General features: G+C 39.2%; 1 protein-coding gene across 1 annotated transcript; it reads left to right on the forward strand.

Annotated features, from left to right (window-relative positions):
• Window positions 1–2,793: 2,793 nt before the first annotated feature.
• On the forward strand, window positions 2,794–19,745 carry LOC104943862 (serine-rich coiled-coil domain-containing protein 1-like). Its single transcript, XM_010769327.1, has 6 exons — window positions 2,794–3,831; window positions 4,529–4,946; window positions 7,252–7,439; window positions 16,502–16,592; window positions 19,078–19,183; window positions 19,742–19,745. Exons 1-6 carry the CDS (start codon window positions 2,815–2,817, stop codon window positions 19,743–19,745), a joined length of 1,824 nt encoding a protein of 607 aa, XP_010767629.1. The 5' UTR covers window positions 2,794–2,814.
• The last annotated feature ends 881 nt before the right edge of the window (window positions 19,746–20,626 follow it).

Below are 20,626 nucleotides of genomic sequence, written 5' to 3' on the forward strand. Positions count from 1 at the left end.
CTCCTGAGGAAATACAGGCGACTCTGGCCTTTCTTATATAGGGCGTCAGTGTTTTTACTCCAGTCCAGTTTATTGTCTATATGGACACCCAGGAACTTGTAGCTGTCCACAATGTCCACATCCATGCCCACGATGGTAATTGGGCATTGTGTCTTAATGCAGATACAATATTGGAATATTTTTTTTTCGACAATACCAGCAAGCCCATCATTGAAGCCAGATCACTCCCTGTATGAAAACACACACCTTCTAAAAGCAACTCCCACACAGCCTAAAACAAACTCTTATCTTACTTTGGTAAAGCCACAATGTGTTTAAAAATATCTCAAGATTTCTTATCAGACATCAGAAAACTTGTATGTAAGCTTGTATGAATCATATTTCTTTCTGTTATCAGCCTTACAGTGTTGCCTAATATTTAGTCTGTCAAAAATGCATCAAGAACCTGTTTTATAGGAAACACCCAGTTACAGTACGCACAGGCCATACACACCTTTATTTATTCTTTCAAACCGTCAGATAGTCTAATGGTTTATCAGTGTAAAAGTTCATTCAAAGGGGAATTTGGAAGCCGTTTGGTCGTATGTGATTATAAGAAAATTCAAACTACACAGCAGTGCAAGAACAAAAGATATCAAGCTAGGCTTTACATCAATAATTATATTATTTGGACAGTTGCTTTAAATTAAACTACTGAAATGTCCAGAGCAAGAATAGTCGAGCCCCGTTTATTTAGTTCAGGCAATTTGTAATTCAGCATTCGAATGGAAGTCAAGGAAGCAGCAAATCAAATAGTTTATGCTCTGTGATTTGTTATCCAACACAGCAGCCCGTTATACTGCACTACAGAGCAAAGGGAAGAGGAACTGAGATAAGCGGAAGTTCTGATTCAGGTATCTTTTTTTGTACAGTGGCAAGGCCATCGGGAAGTAAACACCTGTTTCAGTGCAGTTATCACCTCTCAACCTTCTCTTTGTTGAGCTTCAGCGTGGGCACACTCCATGTGGGTGGGCCTTCATTTTATCAGCAGTGATGTTGCGTTATGCTTTTGCGTTGGATGTGTGTTCAGTTCACCAGGCGTGACAGCTACAAGCCATTGTCTAAAAGTGTTTTTCCTATTGCACCGGACTGGTAGGACTGTTCTCAATCTCTTTTAATCTCTATATAATTAGTTAAACGATGTTTACCTGGTCACAATGAGACAGGCCAGAGTGTCATGACCCGGTCAAATGTCTGTGTGGTGGTGAGGGTAACTTCTGACCTGCTGGTTAATCTGAAATGTTTTTAATACATATTTGACTAGGGTGCTAACCTGCAAATTATTTCACTTGCACAGATATCTTGAATTGATCCATGACAGTCATAACATAGCATAACTGCATTTTGAATATACTATTAATTGTTCACAATATCATAATTACTCTAAATGTTGACATAAATTAGGTACATAGATAAATATCAATTACCAGTTTTATATTACGTGAGCTGAGTCCACTTAAAAAAAAAAAAGGACCCGTCTGTATCCCAACTTGATCAAATGTACTCTTAAGGAGTTCACACACTCATGTCATGAGCCACTTCAGTGAAGGGTGTCAAGACAAGCTTATTACACAGAGAGGCTCTCACAGTGACAGCCTCTTAAACACTACAAGTCACAGTTTGGCTAATTCATTGTAGGAAACAAGTAAAACATGAATTAATGTCTTCCTTTTAATCTTTGACTAAACACTTCAGTCGGTTCTTACAGACAATGACCCCTCTTTTAATTAATTCACTAAGAGGCTTTCTATGTGTACAATTGTATAAAGCCGTTTGTAAATGAAGATTACATGAGGCACAGTGTTTCAGCCTGATACTCTTACTTTTTATTCTAAAAGACAGTCGGTGCAGTTGAAACAGAGAGTTAATATTCTCTAATGTAGCTGCGACACAGGCAAGGAAGTTAAGGCTTTTCATTACTTTTTTATATTTCATTTTTTCTTTTCTATCATCAATCTGAGATGATAATCCTTGAATAGGGCCCCCCCCTTGTTTTTCCTTCTTTTGCATGTTGTGCTTTAAAACAAGTTTATTTACCAATTACCCGGGATAAAACAAAAAGACAAATATGAAATATTCCTTAAGGATTTTTCAAGGTTAAACCTTAAAAGACCGACAATTAAAGAATTGAACAGTCCCACCATAATGATTCATTTTTGTCACCTTTGTTTTTACTTTAAGAAACCTGTGCTAAACACTGGAGGCAGTTCTTGTTATAAGAAAGGTCAAAACGGGCTTGCATTTCTTATGGGTAGCATCAAATAAACAAAAGTATTGTTAGTGGTGTAACTGCTGAGCCTCATTGCATTGTTTTTCATCATTCATGACTGAGCAGAGATGAATTATGCTTATTATATCTGATTCTTGGCTTGAACAAAGGGTTTAATTGTCAGTTTATAACGGTAGCTAAACTCGGTTAGAAACGGACTCAATTCTCAAGGAAAGACAGTCAGCATGTGCTTCCATTGCTGGTAGTGATCATTACAAAAATATATATAAATGGCCTTAATGATGTTATGGACAATTCCTTTATGATCAGGTTTTATAGTGCCTACAATATAATCGCAATATTAGAGGTATTTGTTAAAACAATATCATGATATTTGATTTCCATGTTGCAAGTTGTGAATGTCAGAATTATTAGATGCCTTAATATTTCCCAACAACAAGATTGGTCACGTTGAATATGAATCTTTGTTGATGCATGTTGTATCCATTGAATGTTTTTTTCTGTTTGTTTGTTTCCTCAGAGTGCCCCACTTCGGCTGCTTCTCGATGGGTGAATCAGGCTCACGTCGGTCCACACTTGTGTCCCGCCTGCCAATCTTCCGCCGCAGCAGCAGTAAGAGGCAGGACTCCCTCCCCTCCTCTCCCTCTTCAGGTGGACAGGGCAATGGCGTCCACACCTCCTCACCCTCCAGCACCAACTCCAGTTCAGGCAGCACGGGGAAACGCCGCAGCTTTTTCAGAACTCCATCCCTCAATTTATCAGCTAAACGGAATAGTGATCCACGTGTCAAGCCTATCAACCTAAACCTCACCCCCCCACTGACACAGAGCACTGACGCAAATGGAAATGACCAGCAGATTTCAACGTCATCGTCAACGGGGTTCAGTGAAGGTGGTGGACGCCCAAAGTCACGCCACTCCTTTGGATTCGGCAGCCACAAGCAAAAGAAGATCTCCCGCTCTCAGACGGAGGACTTTGAAAAAGCGTCCTCTTCTTCCTCCTCCACAGCCAATCGAAATGTCTTTACAAACTGTATCAGTGGCTCAGGGGCCAATGAGGGTGACGACTCTGGGTTCCTGGATGACTACAGTGGAGGTAGTAATAGCAAACGGTCGTCACGGAAGAAAACGCTGCTGCCCAAATCTTTCTCCGCTCACCACCGCTTCTCCCGGACCTCCGACCACCACAGACCTCCAGAAGTGAATCTGGAACCTCCGAGCTCCACCACCATCACTCCGGGGGCCGGCGGCCTCACCCCGGGCTCATGGCCAGGGGAGCTTGGTGCCGGTGGGGAAAGCTCACTCCAGTCCCCTATGATATCAGAGGACCGAACCACAGCCATCACCCCTTCAGAGTTCATCCCCATCACGGAGGATTCTGTGTCTGAGGTGGATGCTCTGCCAGCTCCCAGCCCCGGAACCCCTGTAGCCCCTCCTGCCTCTGAGCCCGGGCCAGATGTCTACCCAGCTCCACCTGAATCCCCTCCTGAATCCCCACCTGAATCCCCACCTGAATCCCCCCCTGCCCCAGAGAACTTCAGCTTGGTTGTTTCTTCATCCCAGGTAGTGTGCCTGTTTCTTTTTGCTGTCAATCATGTATGGGTTTTGGAATCAAATGGGTTGATCGTTAAAGACAAACCATAAACTTTATGTAAAAGTTTCGGGAATAATAAAGAAACAACATGAATTTTAAGATGAAAATGCAACTTGTCTTAGGTATGCAAAATCATTCAATCAGTAAATCTTTCTTCTTGTTGGCAAACAATATTTGTAAAAAAAATGCAATATTAGAGCTTGAGGAATAGATAATACAACCACAGGTGCCCTTGGATGTCAAGAACAAAAACCATAAAGGAGGAATATTTATGATCACTGAGTGGAATCTGTGAAATGTGACATAAAAATTGAGCACAGGGCATAAAAGTCCTTTTATTGAAAGTGCTAAGGCATGAAGAGAAAGGCCCATGCGTGTCTGAAAACTGTCCTCCACATTTCACACCTTTGTGCTCACAACTTTTCCTCCTTCAAATAATTGATTCTATTTTTGGCTGCAAAGACAAAACTCCGCACTTAAGTCAAGATTAAATACTGTGACTGTGCTTCCCAAACATTCACACCTTGTGCCTGAGGACACAAATATATCCTTGTGCAAACCTTTTGACCCATTTCAGTTCACAATTGTGCTTCTATTCAAATGTAACATTGACAGCAACAGCTTGTTCTGTTTCTACACATTCTCAATGAAATGTCCTCTCCTCAGGTCTTCTTCACTCCAGCCCAGTCCAGCACTGAAAAACCTTTACTCCCGGACATCAGCACAGCAAACAACACAGACTATGAGACTGCCATTTCCCTCTCAGAGCCGGAGACAGCTGTACCCTGCCTACCTCTGCGGGAACAATCACTGGAAGAGAGAAGGGAGAGGGAGGAAGAGAGAAAGGAAGTGACAGATGAGTTGTCAGCAGTGGAGAGGAAGGAGTTAGTGGAGAAGAGGAAGGCAGGTTACCAAACAGAGACCACCAGCGAGAGCGAGGCATGTGTGGTATTCAGCGAGGGGTGCCACTCTAACCCAGAGCAATCGGAAAGGAAGGCAAGAAGAACGCGCTCCATTCAAGAAAGAGGAAGCTTCTGTGGCTGCCACGAGCCAAGGTCCTCTCATTTGAGGAAACCACATGCAGGTGAGAAACTCATGCAAATCACAAGTTTACATGCATCGCCACAGTCACAAACTCAGATAACATACACTACCATGTACCGTGTACCATGGGAGCCCAGCCAGGTTGATCCCGCATGATAACTATAGGTTACTTACGTAACCCCAGTTCTCAGAGTAACATGAAGTGAGATGTCTCACTATGGGATGCGCCTCATCGCGGAGCAAACAGAAGCATCAATCTCATTACGCCAATCCTGATTGGCTGGTGATCTTGACGTCAGCGTCAGGGAATCCACCCCCTATAAGTAGCTTGCGCTACGCCGCATGCGTCATTCAAANAGACATCGAACGGAGTGTTATGAATGAGAACTGAGACACACAGACATCAAAACTTGGCTTCACACTCTTTTGTGATATCGGCTCTATGATATTGACTAGCTATTTTATGTAAAAAGCATTGACAGTATTGACTTCTTGCTGTGCGGGGAGTATGTATGCTATGTATATTTGTTATATGTGCGTGTTGCTTGTGTCTTATGGACATATTTGTATTTTTGGGATAGAATAAAAAAGATATGGATATATATCCATATGTTTTTTATTCTATTTACACTTATGCTTTACCTGATAACTAACTCACTCATGTATCAGTACATTTTGCATTTCAAAAAGCAACAGAAAACATGTTTCCTCTTGTGTTGTGTCCAAATATTACTATACATTTCGAAGCTCGAACATTGATCTGAAACTTTTATAGCCGTCACTCTGAGCAATCACCTCACAGTTAATCTGAAAAAAAACCTTCAGTCTAATGAACACATGCTAGATGTGGGTTGACAGTAGTTTGTCAAACTGACAATTTATCATTTTACCCGAGATGATGTGTTACCATTTTCCTCACTTCCTCAGCTGTTGTAACATATTGCAGAGGAGATTTTTCAGCCAAGGCTTCCCCTCACAAAAAAATATTTCTTCCCGAGATCTACAGCCCATAATTATGTTTCCCAAAAAATATTTTTCCCTGTGTCCTAACCTTTTTCTCAGACTTTGATGTGTGATATGGAACATGAGATTCTGGCTGAGTTTATTACCCTTTCAGGAAAAGAGATAATTTAGTGAATCAAGTGTTGGCTTGATTAATGGTCTCACTTGGACTAGCTAGCCGTGTTTTTAGAAATTAGTTTAGTCGAAGCAACTGATCATTTCATTTTTGCTGATACTGAAATGTCACTTTATTAATGGGCTGCTGGCAGAGCAAACTGAGGGTTTTAGTAAGATAAGTTCAAATTAATGAATATATCAAGATTTAATCATGATCAAAAAGTGCTCAACAAATTAATTAAGATAGCATTTCTTTTCTTTTTTAAATGTGGACACTTTTTTGACAACCCAGTAGAAATGCTGTTGTATTTGAGTTATACTTGACATGTAAGTGTTACATGCTCAAAAAAAACCTTCTCAATTCTGAAAGCTTAGTGCGGAATCAGTTGCCTATTGTTGTTTTGTGAACACATACACGCATGTAGTGTATTGCAATTCATTATTGTAGGGCAGTAGCTAAATATTGATTAGAACTTGGTGAATGTTTAGCTTCCAAGCTGTGGGAACTACAGATAAACTACAGGAATAACGGGAGGAGTCTGCTGGACTCCACAAAAAACAAATTTGACCATATCCATTTCACAAACAGTTTAAAGTCCTCTGGTATGTGTTCTCCTTTCATGCTGAAAGGGTCTGAGCCTCTAGTAAAATGGGCCGGAGACAGGAAGTGTCAGAATAAAGACAAAAGAAGACAAGAAAAAAGACCCGTGCACACACACTTTGTACATGTAGGCATTGTGCATGTGTCAGTGTTTGTGAAAGAGAGAGACAGGTAGGGAGCGAGTGGTTTTCATGAAGAGCTGTTTCATAACCGTGCACACAATGGAAGGACCTGGCATTGTCTGTCTGTTTATACATATATCCATTAGTAGATCATAATAGAGCAATTATAGCAGTTGTCTGGGTTTTGCCCTTGAAGTTCATCATTCATTCTCTCATTTTGTGGGAACGAGATAAAACCTGATGATCACAAAATACCATTTGACCAAAACAATACCGCTGAGGAGCTTTAGATAGGGACATTTTTACTTAATTTAAAAATCTCAATAAGTAAGAGCCCTTTTTTCATTAAGTTTCATGAAAATAACTCACCGTCATACAGGAAATTGGGCTGACTGCTACCCGTTGGAAATATAATAAAAAGATGATTATGTCTCTGCTTTTAGAGTCAGTGTTTCAACAGTTTCACCCTAACTCAACTTATCTCCTCTCATTACTCTTTCCAGCAGCGTCTCTGTGCAGCAGTGTCAGCCCCTATCATGAGGTGATGCGGATGGAAAGGCGTCTTCGCTCCTCATCTGAAGGGGCTGGTGGGCCTCGTATCCATGGAAACCACAAGGATGCCCCGGGCATGGAGGCATGTGGCCTCCTCAAACACAGAAACAACTCCTCGTCCTCCAAACTGGGCAGTCTGGTAGGTCTCGACTGTGTGTGTGTGTGTGTGTGTGTTTGATTGTATAATTCAAAATGACTAGATATGACTTTTTTTAAGTTTTCAGGTCATGCTGAATGAGGGTTAACACTTAGCAGATACAGATTGTGTGTGTGTATGAAAGATACAGTTTAGTGTGTGTGTGTAACAGTTTACATTTGAATTATGATGTTTAGTATAGCATAACTAACCCCAAGACAAGCACATCCACACACCCACATGCACGCACACACACACACACACACACACACACACACACACACACGCACACGCACACGCACATACAAAAATACACATGTGTCTGACTAAACAGTTAAGTATGTGCCACACATTTTGGAGCAGATCCAAATCACAGGGCGGATACACACATTACTTTTCATTTTCATTAATATTGCAAGATGGGGCATGACCTTAGCGGAGGCTTGAGCTCTCTGAGTGCCCATCCAGTTTATATATAGAAACTTTACAAACACAGAGGAAAGTAAAAGTACTTTTAAAAAAAGGCAAATAAATGCACTAGAACAATATTTCAAAACACAAAGGAAAACAAAATCAATTAGAGTAGAAAAACAAGATAGAAAAAAAAAAGACCAAATGTGAATACTTTGCTGTGCACTTTCAGGGCAGTAATACATTTCCCCAAATGTAATGGAGGAAACAAAAGTATGGTAGAGAAAATGAATCCGCCCAAAACACAGCACACAAGAACTGAGCATAGCACTTAATGTATCCTAAAAGGATTACCATGATGCCTTTCTTAAACGTTTCCACGAGGCACTGAACAGTGTGTATCGTGAGGTGAACATAAACAGACACACATTTGCTCATGACAAGAAATGTCACATTTGAATGGCGATCTAGAGTTCTGTACTGACTTTGCAATCACACACGGGTTACTAATAAGTCCTAATGTGTCATTAGTTCTGATATTCAACAGCTCAAGTTAAGAATGAGAATCTGAAAACCCCTTGATATTCTTAGTTATGTTGTTACCTTGTGTGTACACATGAATACAAATGATAAGAAGAAATACAAATCTTGTTTCTAATATTTAATGCTATATAAGGCAAAGCCCTGACATTATGACCCGGGCAAGTGTGATTAGTTTAGTAATATTACTTCTTCAGTAAATATTTCACATATTGTGTGAGTTGGGAGGCGTGTGGCGCAGTGGATAGAGCGTTGGTGTTGGGATCAGGGTTCAAACCCCACTGCAGTCAGCATGTCGTTGTGTCCCTGGGCGAGACACTTCACCCCAAATTGCTCCTGTGGGGATTGTCCACAGTATTGAGTATGTAAGTCGCTTTGGATAAAAGCGTCTAACAAGTGACATGTAATGTAAAGTTGACTCTCTAACAGTCATTGCCCCCGTCTTTTGATTCATGCTTTAACAACATTTGCTTCAGGTGCTACTGGTATTATTGTGTATGGGTTGGCTCCCTACAATACATCACAACACACAGGGGAAGTTCTGTTGGTTTGTCAATCCAATTTACTTTACCAAGGACTGTATGCTTTCATCCAGAGGGCATGTATACACACAGCACATTGCTATGTTCTTTGCAGACTCCATCTGCTCCTTGGCACAGACTTCTAATCTTTTCTTTTCCTTTCTCTGTCGTTTGAAGGGCCCTTCTGGGGCCTACATTGTGCCTAAAGCGCAGGAGCCTTGGAGTCTAAATTCAATGATGTCCCTCCATTTCTCCTCTTTATTTCAGCCTGATAAAAGTTTTTTTTTTGTTGTTGCAGAGGGCACTTATGAAGCTTATGAATAAGTCTGAACTGAGACACCTGAGAGGCCTTCTTCTAAGTAAATACATAAGTAAGGCAGTTGAGGGTATGAATACAAGGAAGAGAAATGGTTGGCTTATTGTATAAACAGTGTGGCTCACTGTGGTGTTTACCTATGAAGAAGTCCTGTGGGACAGTGCAACAGTTTAGAGCCAAACAGAGACGGTAGGCTAGGTGTATATAGTTTATTTTTACTGATTCATTACAAGGAGAGAATATAATTACCTTGAAGCTGCTAAAGATTTGATTAGCAATGACAAATGTGTAATAAGTTTAATTCTAAGTTGAGATGAACTGTGAGGTGTCTCTGTCAGGAACGCTGTGTTTGCTTGAGCTGTTTGGTGATCTCATTCCAGTTGTTGTTGTTATTTTGATATCCCATTCGGGTTGTCGAGAGATATTTATTTCCCCCCCGTAAACATTGTTGGTTGCTCATATTTTTCTCAGTGAGACAGTGATAATATGTTGGCAGGCTGGCAGGGATTAAATTCAATTCCAGTTGAAAGGAATAACTTAGGTCGTTCTGAAGAAATTCTCTCTCATCTGAAAGAGAAGATGAACACATTTGAACTTTTGTTTGTAGGTCGATTGACATTCAGTATATGGCAGAATAGTTCAACTGCAATCCATTTGAATTTGACTGTTACTTATGCACATCCACACCTGCATTCAAAGCTTGCTCGCTAGACTTGTTAACAGGATGCCTCTTGTTTTCATACCCTCCTGTCTGAATGCGGCCTTGTAAAGCCTTGATATCATAAGTGACACTTGTAAATAATCATAGAACAGATAAGGATTATCTTCTTATCCGAGACAGAATCTTTTACTACCACAACCAGACGGTTGGGTTTTTAAATGAAAAACAATGAGGATATTTGTACAGTATGGTTTTGCCCACGGACAGCTTATGAAAGCAGTACAAAATTTGATCATACACACATTAAATCACATTTCAAATAACTTTCTCTGAAGCTATGCTCCTTGATACCAACTTGTCACACAGATGAGCTCAGAAGACACTGGTGAATGAAAAGAAAATCATGACATAACCATTCATAGTTATTGGCAGCAAAAGTTAGCTGAGCCAAAATGCTGTTAAAATAAGCAGTACTAGTAGTATTATTGTGTGATTTAATTATGAATCAAGACAATTTAGGTAAATTGGCAAATGTGGTTTAGCACTATCTGTTTGCTGGTGTTTATTCTTATAAACAATAATCATCATGCTGCATTTATTTGCATATTACCAAAGAAAATGTTCTTAAAAACAAGGGAACACTTATTGTACAATATGGACTTGGAATATGTATACCACATGTTCACATACACACATGAATACATTCTGATATTGCATTCAATCCCCTAATTATAGCTAGTTATGTTTAATATTTTATGGCAATTATTAGAAGATAACTTGTTGTTCATATACTAAATGTGTTAATTTTAAATTCATTACCTGTATAGAGGCTAATAAACAGTAAATGTACACTAAAAATGGAGTAAGGAGCTCATTAGTAGCTATCAGAGAGAAATTGACTTCCTCTGCTGTAGAAACAAAACTTTTCTTTAATTCAGTGACATTTTTCATCGACAGGCTAAAGAGCTCAAAGACAATTTTGATATTGGGAAGAACTCCACCTTTAGGTGCTTTCTCTTGTAGAAATCATGTTCACATCCAGACATATTGCAGAGGTAGGACAAACATAGATATCTCTAAGTTATGACTGCAGTCACATTTTCTGCCTCGGCAGCCTCGCACACAATATCATCTCGTAAAGTTGTATACTTTACAATACGTGATAGGACTGCTTAATTTAAATATGTAACTCAAATTAATGTCCATAGTGGAAATATGGATACTGTTGCTACCAAAGTGTACTCTATAAAGTACTAAAATGTAGTATCTCTCTTAAATTGTAAAAGGCATTGCACATTTAATTTGAAATGGATGTTTGCTTGGCTTTGGGATGAGAGATGAATCTGTATGTATAGGAGAAGATAGTTGCCAACAGTAATAATAATGATTATAATAATAATAATAATAATAAAGATACACTCTGATTAAAAATCGGTTTCTTTGCATTCAACAGATTTCCCTTTTGACTGGACATTCAATCTTTTGTTCCCTCAGGCACCTTGTAAACACAACTGGCTGTGAAGCATCTGCTCAGACAGAATGAAAGTCATTTGTTAGACCGTATATTTTCCATCGCCAGAAGCCATAATACCTGGCTACCAAGCCAAATCTCTCTCCCTTGATCTTAACGCATTTATCACCCTAGGGCACTGAATAAATGTAGTTTTTATAGACTGTATGTGATTTCCTCAGAGTATGAACAGAAACCAGTGAATTTTATGGACAGGAAAAACCCTTACTGATGGATTCTCTAGGAAGACTCAATACCCTGGTTATGTACTACATCGGCCTGATTGTAAAGTTTTACGTGTTGTTTTTATAGTGGTGAATGGTCAGGCACCTTTCATATCTCTGATATCTCGACGAGCCTTATTGCTGCTAAATATTCTCCACTAAAGCCCTACTAATGGTTCCAAAATGTCGACATAAGACCAAATGTGACCGGCCCTTCGCTGTCGGTATTCATGGAGACTGCTATTGTAGCAGGAACTATCACCGAAGAGGTTTAAGTACGGTACTTTGACTGGTGTTTATATTTCTATATGTGGAAAGATTTTGTCCACAAATTAATGTTACAACCGTGCAAAAAGGTCACAAAACGTTACAGTTGTGTAGCTATTGCCCCTCTCCCTTCAATATAAACCAGTGAGTTTTAAAGACTGGAAAAAGCTCTTGTATCCTCTTATCTCTTGGGATTATTATTCTGCTTGTAGGTTAAGAGATGGAGCCATCTGTTAATCAGACTTGAATCTGATATTATCTCTATTAACTCAAGGATTACACTCACTCAAATCACATAAGCAAGGGAAAAAGGTTACATTTCTGGGTTGTAAAATCATATTAATAGATTTCTGTGGTTAGAGGGGCAGATTAAAATGGGTAATTTAGCTTCAAATGGAGTCTGTTCAGTAGTATCACACAGAATGGGTCTTCATTTCTTTTCCAATACCTTTCGCTATTAGCTGTAATGCCTGGATGGAGTGCTCCTGTTCAATTGCTTTACGTGGAAATGCATTCTGGTCTTTCTCTGATGTTAACTGCGCGAGCAGCTGGTGAAAAAACAGTAATATAGTGTTAGACATTAACACAGTACACAGAACACAATGGCCTCACGTGTTATGTACTTGGAGAACATTGATTTAGCTGTTTGGTAATTATTCTCTCTCGTTCCCTCTCTCCCTCTCTCCCTCTCTCCCTCTCGCACGCACGCACGCACGCACGCACGCACGCACGCACGCACGCACGCACACACACACACGCACGCACACACACACACACACACCTAGGACAGTGCTGTAGTTAAATAGTTAGGCAAGTCACTAAGCATCAAGTCTCTTGTAGAAGAAAGGGAGGAGATCAATACTGAGGTTGTTTATGTCCAAACAACAGTGATGAGGGCTGAACAGAGCTGGTTAATGATGGAGTTTCTGCTGATACCCCATGTGACTGCTGCATGTAGTTTTACGATGCCTGATATTTACTTTGGTTTAACTTTTTAATTGTTTGAGTGCATACAAGTTCAATCCTGTAGTAAGCAAATATTCAAAATCTTGTCTAAAACGTTGATTCAGGTTTTGAAATGTAATCAGAACAAGGTCAAAGCACTACTCCACTACTGCATAATTAGCTATTTTGGTCTTGTGAGGTTATCAGACTGCTGAAACATGCTTCATCAGGACAATTCAGGGCACTTTATGAGATGTAGAAAGTATTGTGGTGCTCATTATTACCGGTATGCTGTCCATATAAAATCTGCTTACTTATTTGCAAATATATATAATTTTCCAAGGGATTGCTCAGGTTTTTTTAGGTGTAGAATAATTGGAGCGAACCTGCTGATTGTGAGAGTATTATACAGTACCAGGGAAGTGCATGTTGGCAGAGTTTTTACACCTCACCTGGATGTGTCTGTGATAATAAGGGAACATTATCAAAAAAGTCATTGTTTTTTAGCAATTATCCTGCCTGCTGCCAATTCTTACATAACCTTATCTATTTGTATATATGTACAACTGCAACAAATACACTCTTTTTAGCAGTGGTGTGTTGGGTTTTTATCAGTTTGCCAATATTTATTTATGTAGCTATATCTACCATGGTTTTCCCTGTGATGACCATGAGATGGCAGCATTGACTTTCGAAATGCAGCTGCACCTTAGAGAGCACAGGGCATCATAACCTCAAAATAAAGCCAAGAACAAAGGAGCATTCAACAAAACAAGTGAAGATTTGAGGTGGGGCATTCAGTGTTGAAACATCACTTATTATAGTCAGGTAGCTGTAGCCCGATTGAGAGATAGGGATTAAAGATACAATTATAATTTCTAACATCTCAAGACCCAGAATACTACCATGAAATATTAAAACATGCCTCTTCTTTTCAAACAGTTGGGTAAGGTTTGTAAAAGGTTTAATTTGAATTGAAAGTTATTGTTGGATTTTGAAAAGCATTGTCCCTGTTTCTATTTGCAGAGAACATCTTGTTCCCTGTAAGGTAGATGGAAAAATGTTTAGGTTTTATAGATAACAAAATCAGGTTAATGGCATCTGACAAATGCTTTGGAAAGTTGGTTTTGTGTGTAAACAATTTTAGGAATCACATGTCGGTAATGGCTCTATTTTTAATGGAGAAAGAAGAGAGAGGGGTTGCAGTCGAATTGTCCAAAATCAGCTCCTATCGTCTTTTCCTATCCACTATTCCTTGACCTCTGTGAAACATCACAGGGTTAAGGAATAGTGGATAGGAGAATTCTAAGGATTTACTCAAAGAGACTGCTGTGCTTTGAGAATCCCACTGCACTAAACTATCCAACGTATTTATGATTTGCCAGCGGACGTCATAAATGTGCATCTGCTGTGGGGAGACTCATCTAGATACTTTGCACCGCGCTCTTATGCTGTTGTTTTATGCTGTATGAACGGGGACAACAGAGAAACATAAATTCTTCATGACTAAAGTTGGAATTGAAATAAAAAAGGAAAGTGAAACTTATGCTTGTCACCTTCCGGTCCACACGTATTAATCCACATGATCCCAATACGTATGATTGTAAGAAAAGATCTTAAAATAAATACAAATGTATTTATTATAAACTTGTTAGTCCTTAACTATCACTTTGTATATAAGTTAACCGTTCAAAAATGTTTTAAAAGTTCAAGAAACCCCACAGAGCTAAGTAAACACTATGAAGTGTTGACTTTATTTGAAGTAACGTTCATATTTCTCCTTTTGATTATTATAGTGTTGAACGTTCAAAACAAACTTTGGCAAGTTGTGAAATGCTTATTAATAAGTACCGTAGCTTTCATGATAATCATTTCTCGGTCATGATCGGATGTTTCTGTAAACGGCCGAATGTTGTGAAACGGCAAATGTTGCTTCCGCAAGGCATTGTGGGGCAGCATTTTCTCCTTTCCTTTCGTAAAGGAAGGTCCAGTGTTTCCTAAGCTAAAGGAGGTTATGAAGGAAGTTTCAAACCTCCTTTCCTATCATCTAGAGCAGTGGTTCTCAACTGGTGGGTCGCGACCCAAAAGTGGGTTGTGTTGGATTTTTTTTTTTTTGGGAAAAAAGTAAAACTTTTATTTTGAAGGCCCGATTTTCTAACGCTGTGCATGCAGTAGGCGTTGGACTGGAAGTACCGGAGACCATAAACGGCTTTGAAAACTTCTGTCACGTAGTGATCATCTTCTCATATAATATATAATAAAACATCTTTGCTTATGTTTTTTCGAGTCTTCTGGCCAATCAGAATCAAGATTGTGGCCGGAAGTCCCCACGGAGAATAACTTTGCGGTAGAACTCTTCTTTATACATCCATGGGTACAACTTCAGATACAAATGAACACGTAATGAAATATGACCCCCGGTTTGATGATTAACAGGTCACAGAACATGGGGGCTATCTACCCTTAGTCACAATTTAAAGTAAGTCACACAGACTATCTCCTCTTTGCTCTTCTCGCAGCAAGATGTCAGAACAAAGTGAAAAACAAACAATGGCATAAAATATTATTAATATGTCGGGTAGTAATAGATTTATTTATTTTCTTCTCAGAGTGTACCAGAATGCGTAGTTTATATTAGTATTTCTAAAAATCTCCTGGGGGAGAATCCACCCAGACCCCCCTTCTGGGGTTGGGTTTCTAGCATGTGTGCCTTTTTATACAGTTCAGCTTTGATTCCATCACTCATTAAACTTTTTTAAAGGCATACTTTAGTTCTGTGAAGGGATATATGGACTGTACTTCACTTTAATTAATATTGTATGCTGAAAAGCGTATATTACAGCACGATTTTTTGTTGAATAGATTTGAGTGCTTCAAAATGTTGGGTCGCAATTTATTGACCAAGTAAAAAGTGGGTCCCGTGGGTCCCGAGGCCTGACCAGTTGAGAACCACTGAATTCGAACGGCTCTTATCATGGCGGCCACTGAGGTACTTCCGGGTCATTTCACTCCTTTAGGAAGGTTCCTAAGCTAAACTAACAATTTGACTGCAACCAAGGATTGTAGATTGTAAAGTTGCTCTTGTTCAGCAGGTACTTGTTCCTTTACGAAGCATGGGGGATGCTGACAGATGTTACACAGCCTGATTTGGCACATTCATTGCTCTCACTAACTGAACCCTAATGATTCCCTTATAACAGGAGAAACAATATGTGTTCATGAGCCTAGGTGCTTACAGTATGGTGAGGGACTGGATATCTCGTCAAGTGGAGAAAAGTGAAAGAAATATCATCAATAAATAACTATCAAGTGTTGATGTTGGGTTTTCTGGCTTTGGAATCTTTGTGAATGACTACTATACTTAGCAAATTAGGATTATTTTCATACAAATCCTTATATAATTTGCCTGAATGTTGTCATATCTTAGCCCTATTTGAATTATTATGTATTTCGTTTTTGTTCTTCATGATTAGCTTAACCTGTAGGATATTCATGAGTGTCTTGCTAAAATTGTATTAAAACTGTTAATCATCATGACTTGTTTGTTCCAACATTAAAGTATTTTTTCAACCTACCTAATCATATTACTATAAATATAATAATGAGTATTTCTAATTATTATCTTTAGATTGCTTTTTTCAGTTTTGTCTTTTTTGTCTTTTCTCTTTAGGATGTTTTGAACTACCTGGGTTCGTCAGAGCTCGATGAAGATGATCTTATGTTGGACCTGGACCTTTCTGATGACCAACGACATCGACATGGTAATTAAAATGTTTTTACTAAAGAAAATCTGCGTCTGAACTCAGATGTCTTCATGGACATTGCGTCGGTGAAGCATAGGAAACATACAGATAGAGCTTACTTTTCCACACTTAACTTCATCAAGCAAACATGTGTCCACATATTTATGCAGTGGTACTTACTTAACTATTATTTAAATACTGAAGGGGTTAAAGTCAAATGCATAATTCAACACTATCCGCAGCTGGGTCAAAGGCTAGGCCTGTTAGTTTTTGTTATATTTCTCAAAAATCATACAGTAAGGGCTGCTTTTAAAAGAAGCTAAATGTTCCTGGAAATAAATGATTTTAAATCAGGAGTGAAAATGGTTTGTATTCAAAATTATCTCCTTTTATCTTTCACTTCTCAAGTGAACATCTGCTCATTTTTCCTCATTGTGTTACTGATTATTTGAACCCTCCTTTTTGCTTTCCCTCTCTTCACCCGTTCTTCACCCATTCTTTATTTATTTTTGACTTGCTCTCTTTCTTTCTCTTTACTCCCCGTCTGTTTTTTCAAATTAAATCCCCTCTACTACATCGCCCTCAAACCACTGCTCTCCCTGGTTCTTTTAACATGTGCCACCTACTTTGATGTAGCTGCCTCATTTACCACGATTTACCTGCTTCACTGTTTAGGCATTTCAGTTACACTCTAACTGACATGCCTCATTGTGTGAAAGTGACAGAGGAGACTTATTGCTTTTGCTCTTCCACAGTGCAGCAAACTGTAACCCCAACCTCCTTCCATATAACACATAGAAAATGATTATATCTAATGAGTGTGGTGGGTGGCTGTAAACACAACACAAGGAAATGTGTTATTATAATGATGAATTCTTCGACATAACTGCGTCCTAAGAAGGGATTAGCTTTTTTTTTGGTTGTGAGTACACGTAGTGAAGTCAAATGATTGATTGCATTTGCAAGCACTGTTCTTATTTAATCATTCATCACAGAGCATTATGGTAATTGGGCAACATTACAGACTCTTGCAAATACTGTCAGTATTGATTATGTTTCAGATTGCGAATGTTTGCTTCATATTAACACATCTCCAACTGTAAAGACACTAAGTGTAGGCTGTAAAACCATTTGGAAATTGAATATATTATCTTTAACTCAACGTGAATCGGTTACCCTACCATGTCTGTGCTTCAAGAAGTTTAGTAATTGAGAATTTGAGTTTTACTGTAAATATAAAGACATTTCATTCACTCTCTCTTGACTCTCATTATATGTGTGTGAGCACGTCTGGCTTTGATTCTTATATAACAGATCTCAGTCAAGTATATAAATGTGAGGTTACATTCATCTATCTCTAGGCTACGTTCAAGTCCCAGATGGACTCCATTAATATTACAGTTGCAATCAAATAAAGTAAAATGCTCAGCAGAATTTCGAGGAACTGCGAATTACAACAGGCGCTTCAGCCATATTAAACTGAATATCCTGTGCTTATGGGGGTTGGAAAGGGCTTTGGGAGGAAGAGCGGATTTGCCACAGCACTTGCACAGCTTTTACACACACACACACACACACACACACACGCACACGCACACGCACACACATATAAATATATATATATATATAAAACACCTCTGAAGGCTCTGACTGGTGCAGATCGAAAGAAAGCATCATCATTAATACACACACTAACACACGGTTGTATGCTAAGTCATTAGACCTAATGGTTTGCAGACTGTAGCATGAAATTAAAGGTTTGATGGATTGTTCTCATAAAGTCAAGGGAGTTCGACTTTGTGTTGGCAATGGGAGAGTAAGGTTCTCCCACACACTCTATTTAAATAGAATCATTTAAGAACTCACACACATATTCAGTGGGTATACACAAAGCTTACAGACCAGATACATGCACATATAAAGAGGCAGATAGACACATATGACTGCACACACACATCTCACACACATGCACACACATGCACTCTCATTGACACTCCTTATTCTTACCTCTCTCAGGTGGCTTGTTGAAGCCTTTATTAAAAAGCAAGCAGTTTCACAGCAATTTAAGGCCGACAGTATTCAGCTGCAGGGCTGTGTGCTCTTAATCCAACTGTGACTCATGCCCTGTGGAATCAGGAAGAGGGAGACAGCGGGACCTTTACAAAGACACGAAGAAATGCCAAATCTTGTCTTCAACACCAGTTTTTATTCCAAACTCTTTCACACTGCTCTGTCAAATGTGCCATATATAAATTACACTAAAAAGAAATATATATATTTTTTAAAACAGCTCATTGTATTTTCATTACTCAAATCTATCACTCCTGAATGTTAATATGCTATTCAAATGTGCATGACTGGTGTTTTATAACTCTAATAAAATGTTGGAGGAGATGTAAAAGTTATTATTTTGGATGAGTAAAATATGTTGTGATCAGCATAGGCCTATTTAAGGGTGTCCTACTTAATGTAATGACTAATTGTGTGTTGGGTGTGTGCGCAGTGTCCAGAGAAGACTCCAGTCAGTCCCTGGCTTCCTGCCTCAACCTGCTCCCCTCCCCCCTCGACCCATCAGGAGATCGCATCCCAGGGAAAGAAATCAATCAGAGGTAAATATGTATATCTTTATTAATATGCAGTGTTGCCTTCTCTCCCTGTAGAGCTATAGGGAGAAAAACTGCAAAAGAGCTGTAAATGTAATTATGTGTACGTTTTTGGCGATTTGTCTTTCAAAGAAAATGAAGACAAATACTTTCCAAATTATGTATGGGTGTGTATGAGCTAGACATAACAGAACCACAGTCATGATGGAAAAGACTGTCTTGTATTGGCTGCCAAAAAGAATAAGGATTTAATCACATAGCATCTGAGCATATGGACTGCTCATGTACCTGTTTTCATTTGTCTCCGGGCCATTTATCCTCTACAGTATATCTTATTACATTATAGCTACAATATATTTCTCTTGTACAACACAAACTCCAATGCCACTTGAGAGACCAAGAAAGAAAGCGGGAGAGTTATTGTCTATTCTTGGAATTGCTGATCTTGAATTTTCCCTGTAAATGCGTAACATGTTTTATGTCTTTCCTTCCCTTCGAGATTAGATGAGACTCTAGCACACAAATATGCAAGCTGTCTTTCTGTTCTTCTCTTTCTCCCCGCAGCTGACGGCTGAAAAAGAACACTTAGATTGTACGTGTGAGTAGCACCACAGCCAGAGAGTCCCATATCTGATTTGATTTGGCCGCTTGTTTCTTATCTACACTCAGGATACAGGATAGGTCTTGCTGGGCAAAAGAAAATGTGGGCACCCCTGCACATCTGTACTAAAATGCATAGACATATCCACACACAGCAGCTCTGTCCATAAGGCATTATGTGTGTGATTATGGTGCCACTGTGTAATAAGAGTGTATCACCAGTAGTATGTCTGGTGATGTGTCTGACAAGCCAGCAGACGGTGACACTCTCAGTTCTCCTTTCTCTAATCCCTGGTTAATTTAAATTTGATCTCTAATCCTACCCATATAGTTAATGGATACATACAGTATATCTTTGTTTTCCCCTTAATAAACTAACTCCAAGCTTCTTTGTTTTCAGAGAAAGTGCAGGTAAACGTGTGTGAGTGGTTTTAAAGGTTGGAGGATTTATAGTACACCTTTGAAAGATTGAATTTTGGCTTGGCTTCTTTGTTTTCCGAGGTTTAAGCACGCTTTGTACACTCTTTGAATGTTGCGTTGAGTAGAGAGCTGTTTTTTCTGTCTAGACGATGGCAGTCAATCATGCAAGTTGAATCTACCTTTTCAACCCATTCAAGGTTTTTGTCAAACAATTCATCAGTTATTTCATTTATACTGAAGTCCCACTTGTCTATGAAAGTACAAGAGGAATACCAGACATGTAAAATACATATTTGCATTATTCCTCTCTGTATGCGAGGTCAAGTAATGTGTGTGAAGCCAGCTTTCTTTTGTTCGACTGAGTTTGCCTGGAACGCAACGTCGCAGTTCAGGCCAGAAGTGCCATAATATGAGGAAATGGGTCCATCC

Source organism: Notothenia coriiceps, unplaced genomic scaffold (assembly GCF_000735185.1).
Source record: "Notothenia coriiceps isolate Sejong01 unplaced genomic scaffold, NC01 NC01_scaffold00006964, whole genome shotgun sequence".
NCBI classification, from domain to species: Eukaryota; Metazoa; Chordata; class Actinopteri; order Perciformes; family Nototheniidae; genus Notothenia; species Notothenia coriiceps.